The following is a 10,767-nucleotide window of genomic DNA, read 5'->3' as shown; positions in this document are numbered from 1 at the left end:
TAAATTCCACGAGGACGGAGTCCCGGGCGAAAGCTAGTATTATTGTAAAATACTGGCCATTTTAAAAGCTAGCCTAAATAAAATGATAGACAACGTAGAACTTAAGTTACATGCGAAAAAGGTTTCTATAGATGAAATAATTTCTGGTATCCGAACAAACCAAACAAACTAATAATACTCGTATAACTAAATGCGAAAGTTTACATGGATGGATGTTTGTTAGAGTTTGTAACCTTAACTACTCAACGGATCTCGATGAAATTTGGCATAGATATAGAGGATAATCTGGAAGAACACATAGGCTACTTTTGTTGTTTTTTTTAGTTCCATGCCTACGGAGTTGCGGGCTAGTAATCAAATAAAATCAACTTATAGTTCGTACAGTACTGATGTAGTTTCAATCAGCTGAAGATTTCATAAGTTAGCACATTCAATCGAGAGAGAATCTTTGTAACAAACGAACAAACAAACATACGTACACGTTAGCGATATTTACGTAATATTAAAACGGTGTCGGGGGCGTTCGTTTTGTATAACAATAAGATATTTTGTAATAATAAATTGCGGTTTGCAGGCGCCTAGTAATTGGTTTCGCACACAACACAGCACGTTTGTACCTTGCTTTGACGACATATACATATTGGTATAGAAAGAAGGTCATATTACGTTTTTTTTATTAAATAGAGGAGCAGGAGTCGTATCCTTTTATGAATAGGCCACCAAAACACAAGATTCTATTTCCAATACGCTTCTAAACTCTTGATGCGCCACTAAGATTAAGACTTTTCTATTCAATAGGGCCCTAAAAATGACATAGAATTTATTGCCAGTTATGAAAATTATAAACCAATGGTATACCTTGCAAACGGTCGCAAAAGCTTTTTGTGTAATTTTGATAGTCATAAATTCGCAAACAAAACGAACAATTTTACAAATTACTATAATTTGGACAATATATTTTAGGTCAATGGTAGATTTTTATAGAAGTTCTTTGGACTTTCGCACATCAATCAATACAATCTTACTAATATTATAAATGTGAAAGTTTAGATGGGCGGATGGATGGATGTTTGTTACAACAGGTTATAGCCTAAATGGCTGAACAGATTTCGATGAAATTTGGCATAGATGTAGAGGATAGTCTGGAAGAACACATAGGCTATTCACTTTTGTTCTTTTCAATGCCATGCGGACGCAGTCGCGGGCGAAAGCTAGTAGGATAATAATTAATCCGATTGGCACACTCATTTAACACCCAAGCTTGAATGTATTACCGTAGATGACGTAGATGTTATACGTAAACGTAAATGTCATACTATTTTAATGATGTTATAGGTAATTCCAGGGATTTGTAAATACATTATAATGTTTGAATATTAATTACTTTATAATTAACTCAGAGAAGTGCGATTTATCCGTTTCTATCTCGTTGAATAACTAAATTTACTTATAAACCATTTTTTCTGAGGTATACTCCAACACTAATTTAAAATTTGTTTAAACAGCTGAATTATTCTATTGTTTTATTATGACTTTTATTTCAATAGGATAAGGTTTATAATCGTATTAGTCAGTTTTTAGGTTGAGTTGTCTATTCGTTCAGGTGGTTCATTACGGATGTGTAAAAAGGAATGCATCGAAGTTAACTTTTTTAAAGTGTATTTTGTTTATATTTGTATGGTAAAGTGCAAATAAAATGCGTAGTAGTATACAATATGTACTTCGGATAGCAATCTTAATAGGAAATTGGAAGTTTATTTTTCTTATGTGAAAAGCTTTCGTGTTCGAGAATGGTTTTTCATACTTCTAACATATCAAACAGGATAGTTTTCTGTTATAAGCGGCAGAGATTGCGCGGTATTAAAAATCTTAGGGAAAACTTAGGCGTTCTTTCTTCCAGACTAAGTTCTATATTTATGCCAAACATTGAAAGCCGTTCTAGCAAATCTTCTAACAATTATCCATCAATCTGTTCATTCTAAACATTTTTTTACATTTACAACATTTATAAACTAGCTTTCGCTCGCGACTCCGTCCGCGTGCGATAAAAAAAACAAATGTGAGTAGCCTATGTGTTCTAGACTATCCTCTACATCTATTCAGAATTTCATCGAAATCCGATCAGCCGTTTACGCTACAAACTCTAACAAATATCCATCCATCTAAACTTTCGCATTTATAATATTAGCTAGTATAAGTAATGATTTATAATATTAGAAAGACAATTTGTAATTTGAGTTATAAATCACTGCTTACTTGTAGTTGTAAATAGTAACTTATAGTCAACTTATCCTCTAATATTCCGTAATTATTGAAATGTATACAAAATCCCAATAAATAGATGTCGAAAGCTACACTGGACATCATTTTGAAGTACAAGAAAAATCGGAATCAATAATTTTTTAATTTTAGAAACAATGTTGTTAGCTGATAGTAAATGTTTACTGTCAGTCACGCACAGTGTAGTACCCAATGAAAATGATACTTTGTACATACGCAGCACAATGTATGTTATATGTAGGACCAAATAAAATAACTAATTAAAAAAAGCAGACTGAATACAGTAAAACAATCACGAGTGTCCTTTATTCCAAGGGTTTACAGTTTACGGTATCATACGATATTAAAGTTATGAAAGTTTGCGAAAGTTTCCTCTCCGCTTTGAAATTTCATTGTACTTTTGAATGCTTATCTTACACTAAGTATGAATAATTAATAGCGAGTTTGAGACCTTAGTTTCTCTGTCCGATTCCTGCAGGTTTCGAGAACAAACGGCTAGCTCTAGCCCCGTCCTAGTGCTATTCAAACGTAAATGCCTTAGAAATCTCGCTTGACACATTACGAATTGTCTTAAAACTTGGCCCATTAGCATGCATATTGTTGTACACCATTGTTGGTCGAGCTGTTTGTTCCGATTGTCCGACGTAACTTGGAGGCGACGTGATGCAACGCGCGACCTATTTTAAATACATTTTGTATGCATATGGAATTTTAAAAACTGTTTTTTTTTTATTTTTCGTAGGGGAAAAAAGCTACCTTCTGTATGCATTCGCTATAAAAAAGCAAACATTATATCGTTAACCCTGTCATCTGTTCCATTCATGACATTTCAGGGAATTTAATAACTTTGTTTTCTGAGTGCGACACACCATTTGAGTTTAATTTGATCGATTATCTGTAGATTGAAAATTTCCATACCATTGTTTCTCGAATTTGGAAATTATGAAATTCGAAAATCGCACATCGAAAATTTGTAAAATGTAGTAGTGGTCCCGTGTATTGCCTTGAGCAACTCCCGACAATCAAATTAGTCGGGTATCGTGAGAGTTCAGTTCACATGTTTAGGAACATCTCGATAATTGAACTTCGTGTGAGTGAACTAGCCTCGGAAACTGTTAGTCACATTAAACTAGTATTGGTCAATTTTATAAAAAAACAACACCTATTGTAACTTGCCATGATTTGTCAAAAAGTCGCGCAAGACGCTATTTACGTAATTTATGTTACAATGTATTTGAGCACTGTCTACATTTTTTATAGTAATACCCTTATAAGTTACAAAACATGAATATGTAAATCATTTCTTTTCATTTTTACGAAGTCATCGATTCATTTGTTAGAAGGGCTTACCTTCTTTACAGTCCAATATCTTAAAAGTTGTAAGAGATGACTAAGCTCGGTAGACTAAGAGGTGCTTTGTGTTGTAATGTTATTTTACATTATTTCGAAAATTTATAACATGTTGAAATAACTTTAATATTCTGTATGTCTTTATAATTAGCAAGTTTTGATAAATACCGTAGTATCCCGTTAGTGTAAAGCGGCCCGTTAGATCTGTCTCAAGCGCTCAGCGTTCAACAAACAGTGGCGACAATGTAAAACGTTCAAACATGGCGTCAAGTCGTGCTGAACCAATTGACACTTGCCGAGGACTCCCGCCTTCCCTAAATGTCATAGTGTAGGCTGGTAACACTATTGCATATAACTTTTTACCGCATACCCACATATTAGCACTGTATGGACATGTCAAATATATTTGACTATGTATAAATAGCCCGATATCATTTAAACGTTGTTCATTATCCTTTGTGCATTGTATTGTACATCTTAATTTACTAAAGAAGGCTATCCTTGTGTTGTGAAAGATCGTGATTTTTTTATTAAACTAAATGTTTAACATATAATATATTAACGCTTTAAAACAGTTAAATTAATATTAAACATATAAATATCAGTCATATTTCGGTATAAATATTTCTAGCGTATCCATTTTATCCTTTCGTTATACTGAAACTAAGTTCTAGATCTTAACAAAATCTGACTTTTTATTAGTATAAGATGAAACTCAATTAGGTTTTTCATGTAAGTCGCTTTTAAATAAGTAATTTCGCGGTTAGTCCGATGAGTGGGTGTCGGAAGCCTCATAGTCCCTTTCCAGCATTTTCTTATAAGGAAGGGAAGGAAAATTAAATTTGAAGGGGTAAATATCCTCTTTATCTATTTCTCTGTCAATTAAGGCCAGGCTACTCATCTGAAATTGCGGAGCATTGAAATTGTCTATGGGCAGTGGTCACTTCACCTTTCGGCGAATTTAGATATTCGTTCGCTAGTTAGTTCGATAGTTAATATAAAAAAGTAACTGTTACTAAGTACAGACACAATCTCAATATAATATTGTAATTTCCAGATGTACGAGTACGAAGCAACCTATAATCTGTTAATGAAGAGAGCTATCCGTCGACAGTATTGATAGTAAACACTGTCATGGAGTTGCTCTCTTTATGAACGGATGCTGGTTCAACAGACGCTGTACATTGCGGGATTCGTTTAACACATTGTGAAGACGCACTAAAGTTTACCGCAATGGACTACGAAGTTATGAAGATATCTATTTTAATTTTCACCAACTGTAGTAATTGATTTGGTAATCTGATAGCAGTCATGTTTGTTTCTTTGAAGCATTAAGAAAAAAAAATTATACTGTCGCATTTAATTTCAATATTTAAATCATTGTAATACTTTTATTAATATCGTTTTTATATCGAATCCAATTAATTATAATAAACCTAATTTGCGTTGTACAGACTAAAAATATCATAGACTATCTGATGACATCACCCGCGTGCAATTAAAAAAAAATATAGCATATGTTACTCACAGACTCACAGATAAATTAGCTTTCAAACGGGGAAAGAATTTTAAAATTGGCCCATTAGTTTTTGAATTATATCTATCCACACAAAAATACAAATCTTTCCTCTTTATAATATTAGTATAGATAGAAGTATACATTAAAAGCTATTTAAAACCAATATAATTTGAGACCGATAATTCTACCAATCTTGTTTTAATTCCAGCACTAATAGGTGAGTTTTACAAGATTTATTGCTTGTTATAAATTGTAGTTATAATCACTTATTGTATGTAATATGCGATTGTTCTAGCGTACTTTGTTTGCATGAAAATTTGTTCCGAGTTTGTTTACAGCGATAGTGTCAATCGCATATCTTAATGTTATCTTTGAAACAACGCCTTCGTATTCATCTTAAATAATTTTAATAAAACCCTCGCTTTACGTATAATTATAAATATAACATGAATTAGATAAGTATTTACTCATTATCATTAAATGTCCCTACTGAGGGGCTCGCAGCCTATCCTAAACCCTAAGGCTTTTAAGGCCTAGTTACTAGGCCTTAATCAACAACGCTGGAACACAGCTGGTTGGTAGATTTTTGGATGTTGCAATATCTTTCGGTTCATGTTATTCTCCCCAGTGTGTCATGAATGTCACACTCAGGTAGATTTATTACTTGCTTTCGCCCAAAACTCCGTCCGTGTAGAATTATGAAAATCAAAAGTGCTTAAGTGTTCTTCCAGACTAACCTCTACATTTATGCCAAATTACATCAAGATCCGTTCAGCAGTTTAGGCTACAAACTCTAACAAACATCTATCTTTCGCATTTGTAATATAAGTAAGATTTTTTTAAGAATTACTCCTTATTGGTGACTAATTACTAGTAGAAACAGTTTGTACGTAGTTTTTTAAATAGTATAAGTAGACATACAAACAAGCGGCCACCTAAGTTCGCCTTAATATCGAAACGGCAGCTGCATTCTCTTTAGACAAAATTGAGGAATTGCTTCCACTTCACGTCTGTCTTCTGTGAGATCTCTACCACTTTTAAATGACGTACAGCCACACTTACTTTCGTCTAAGTTTACTAAGCGTGTTACTAAAGGACCGGGAAAGGAGTAATTTTAATCGTAATTGTGTCAGTTAATTAAGGAATATTCCAGACTATAAGCTAATGAGAGTAATATTCCGCTAAAACAAAATCCCACTGTAAACAAGACCTCATCTACTTTACCCAATCTTGTACAGTTAGTGCTCGAGCATACATCTTTATCGCAACGATAACGTAACGAGATCTACAAGCTTGTGATAACGTCGATAAGTACAAGCAATAGGAAACTGAAATCTCCTACATATGGAACAAATATTTGTAAAGTTTATAAATATTTTTATCAAAACTTTTTTACATCATAAGTTGGCAAACGAACAAGCGACCGCTGCCCATAGACATTCGCAAAAGCGGATGCGTTGCCTACCCTTCGACGGAGGAGGAGACACATATAAAAAAGATCTTTTGCCCTCCTATGCGTCTCCTGCACCATCAAATCAACGTTTTCTTTCCATACTTTTCGTATAAGAATAGAATGGGAAGGAAAAGGAACTAAAGTTGGGCCTCCGGTACCACACTCATCAGACGAAACGCTTTGCTTCCACTTCACGCCTGTCTCCTGTGTGGTCGTGGTATTGCACCGGGCGAGCTGCCCATTCGTGCGAAGATGTAAAAGCGGGCTTAACCACTGTAAATCTATTTACTTAACTATGCTTTTATATTGTAAATTTTTAATTTAAAGATAACAACGAAGGTTTTAACATAAATTGGAACTAAATAAAAACTACAGCGCTTAAATTTTTTAGTAAGTAACGGAAATGTATGATAGGTGTGTGACTTTTGAACATTTATTATTAAATAAATAAATATTAATTAATTGTCTCGTTTTTTTTTTCATCAACCGACGTATCTAATCCAGTTAAGCTAAATAGTAAACAATTAATTAGTAACAATAAAGTGCAGTATAGTTGATTCATTCTTGGATGTATGCTTTGATTTAATGCACCAACCAATAACAATCACTTGTCATAACTTATCTTTCGATATTTATCTTTCTACGAATGTATCATACAGGTGGGTATTCTCAAAGCATTCGTAATGTGTAGTACTTATTCTCACATGAATTCAGAATATATCACTTTATTTCTTTTTTGCATAAATCTGGTTTTATTTCCGCGGATATGATATAAGGTTTATTACATTAGTAAACATATGGATAGCTATTAAATAACTATAGTGGTGCAACTTTTAAAAATAAACTACTTACTATAGCAGTAATAGGTCGAATAAAATTTATATCGATTAGATTATAATAGGGGCCTAGATAATCGATCGAACAGATAGTAATTATTTTATTAAATTGATACGTTTATTGTTTCATTTATAGTGTAGCGAAATGCTGACGCGTACAGTATGGAATTTGTGAAACTTTTGTTTGTTTGTTTAGTGTTATACCAAGTTGATTGTACAAGTATTTTGTGTGAAGAGGGATTTTGCAGAGTGAGTACTTTACCATTCTATGAATTCAATGTTTACTGCGACACATTATGGTTGAAAGCAGATAAAATTGTTTTGTTAGTTTTACTCAATTTAAATTTTTTACAAAAGAGATTTGGTGCATAAAATAATTGTATAAATATCAACACAGATAATAAATCACCAAGCCATACTTTTGTGCTACCTTTTAAGCTTTATTATAAGGTTGCAACGCAAAATGTAAACAAAAAGAATTGCCGAAACATTTTCGACAGGCGTTGTTTATTTGAAATCTGAATAAAATTAGACTGAAGTAATCGAAGAAAATCTTCAAAATAAAATAAATATAGTAAAACATCCATATCATCGCTTTACTGTAATCTTTAGGCTCAGAGGTTCAAAGAAGGGTGTTCGACACCGGCGCACGAATGCCGGATAAACAACGCGACGCATACGGGCTTATGGATGCCCTCACCTACAATATGCAACTGTTGTGAATACTGCTTGCCTTTTTATGGTAACTATGTTTAATTTTTGGGATATAGAAATAGTTTTCCGCCTCTAAAAATGTTATTATATATATAGCATTGCATTAAATACAATGTATCAAGACAAGAGTTGACTTAGGAGAAGGTCTATTACTTGCATTAACATTATTAAAATGGGAATGGCGACTGATATTACTCATAGATCGACAGAGAAGATTTATTAGGATCCCGCATAAACATCTGTATAATTATTTCAGGCAAAGAGTCGCACTGCAGCGCAGGCGGTCCAGGCACGGGGGTCACTGTTGGCAGATGCGGCCACGGACTGACATGTGACCCGCAGGAACTTACCTGTGTAAGAAGTACGTTTAAACTTTAATACCTTCACTGCTGACTATCCATTTCCATCCTTTAGACGACATTCTGGTTCAATACGGTAGCATAGCAGGATTTGTCTGTAGATTGCTAACACCAAAGAATAATATGTCTTGATAGATTGATTTGTAACCAAGTACAGTTTTCAATTTTCAGTGAGTTCAAAATGTCATACCGCACAAGACGAGTACGACGCGAGGCACTTGCGAGGAGAGACGGGTGCGTTGGAGCAGCGCCCTCTTTGCGACGGCAAGGGAAACTACGCCGCCTTTCATTGCGTACCTGCTCATACGTAAGTTAAAACTGTCGTAGAATATAAAAAATATAATGGCCTAAGGTAAAAATAAAAAAATGTTAATTTCGATACACTAAATAATTTTAACAATATATTTTAACATAACATAAACACCTTAATTGTTACAGCTGTTTCTGTCAATCTGAAGATGGTGAGAGAATTTTCGGAGAAAGACTCAATTTGGGTGCAACTACCATGCAAAATATGCATTGCGGTAAATATATTTTTTAAACAAAGAAAAGTCAAATGCAAGGCTAATTAGAAGGCCTTTTGAATATTACAAAGCGTCAATCGCCACTTTTAGGTTAGGGATCATTTATGCTAATAGTTGATTCTTAATAGATTTTTTATTTTTTTATTCCACAGTGTGCCTATATTTATATTACAGGTTGTTCCCGTTTAAATTACAAAATAAAGAAGTCAATATCGCCTGGAGTACGGTTCCCAGTTATTGGTCCGAGATGCACCGCCGATGGTAACTTCCATCCAGTTCAGTGCATCGGCAGGACTTGCTACTGCGTAAACAGAATCACTGGAAAAATACGTGATGAAAAATCTATCAATTTGGACAAAGAGCCAATATCGAAATTATCTTGTTGTAAGTAATAATTTCAATTGAGTTATATTGCAGTAATTCACAATAACTGAAGAACGTCAATTTTTATCTGATCACATCACCATCATTAATTCATGGTGATGTAATCAGATAAAAATTGACTTGCATTATACTACGTGGTTAGTTGACAGATTAGTAGAGTTATTACTCGAACGAAAGTCGAGTCAGACGGTTGAATCGTAACAATCATATATATATAATCAAACGTTGTCAAATCATATATATAATCAAACGTTGCGATAATAAAATGCTGTTTAAAAATTTCTAGACAATGCCGAATTGGATCTGTTCCCAAATCAAAGTGAGGGCAAACCACCGTATAATTACACAACTCCTTGCTACGAAATCATGCAAGCGAAAATAGATATCATCATCCAGGCTGAAGAAAATGGCTTTATTACTGATTTCTTCACAACTGTATCTGAATGTATGCCAGATGGGACTCACGGAAGAGTCTTGAACACTAGGAATGGAACGTTAGTATTAACAATTATAATCATATTGGGACAAATTAGTCATGGGCGTCGTCAAATCTTTTCAAGCCCTAAGGGGAGGATAAATATCATTAATGTGCCCTTATTCGAAGTTGTTTATAAACCTATTTAATATTTTATATTTTCAGAAGAATATGTGTAGACGACCGTGGACAAAAGATAGAAGGTTACGAGGTTGAACCATATACAGAGAACTACATAAATATGGATTGCAGTAAGTTGTCTTTATTAATTTAATATCGAGAGATGGTCATTTCGAAGTGGCATTTTTAACTGCAAGCAATTGAATTTAAGTTCTTAAAAACCTTTAATCGAGGTCGAAGTACAGTTATAATGGTTAGTAGAACAGTTACTCTAATTTGCTATTTTTACAGAATGTGCGAAAACGTCTTTTCTTATGACACAATCAAACGAAAAGCCTGTCTGTTGCAAGAACGGCAACTTCAGGAAGATACAATGCCGCCGGGGACAATGCCGCTGCGTTGACTCTGATGGTAGGCAGATTGGCACAGAATCAGCTGATGTTAACACTTTAAGTTGTTATACTAGCGATTGGAAGCGATGTTAACAAGCTAACACTTTTGTATTTACACTAAATAAATTATTTTTCTGTATTGTGTTTTTTCATTATTACTTTTTTAAACTTTGGAGTAACCCATTGTTCTATGAATAAAGCGTGTACAAGTGTATCAATGTATTCACCTGCAACCTTGTACCTGTAAGCATTATTGATGCGTGGCGGGATAAGTATCATTGTCATGGTCTGAAAGTTATAAACAATGAATTGACGTATGACTCCAAATAAATAAGTGTAGGAAAGACAGTTATGACGTAAA

The 10,767-nt window shown here is 33.9% G+C and overlaps 1 protein-coding gene across 1 annotated transcript; it reads left to right on the top strand.

Moving 5' to 3' along the window:
- The first annotated feature begins 7,471 nt into the window (after window positions 1-7,471).
- On the top strand, window positions 7,472-10,545 carry LOC106101849. The gene is made up of 9 exons (XM_013281190.1): window positions 7,472-7,687; window positions 8,051-8,180; window positions 8,409-8,513; window positions 8,683-8,818; window positions 8,950-9,035; window positions 9,210-9,419; window positions 9,706-9,913; window positions 10,060-10,145; window positions 10,306-10,545. The coding sequence occupies exons 1-9, from the start codon at window positions 7,601-7,603 to the stop codon at window positions 10,497-10,499; spliced, it is 1,242 nt and encodes a 413-aa protein (XP_013136644.1). The 5' UTR covers window positions 7,472-7,600; the 3' UTR covers window positions 10,500-10,545.
- Window positions 10,546-10,767: the final 222 nt, after the last annotated feature.

The sequence above is a fragment of the Papilio polytes genome, unplaced genomic scaffold (assembly GCF_000836215.1).
Source record: "Papilio polytes unplaced genomic scaffold, Ppol_1.0 DF823935.1, whole genome shotgun sequence".
NCBI lineage: Eukaryota > Metazoa > Arthropoda > Insecta > Lepidoptera > Papilionidae > Papilio > Papilio polytes.
This window is presented reverse-complemented; position numbering and strand designations above follow the sequence as displayed.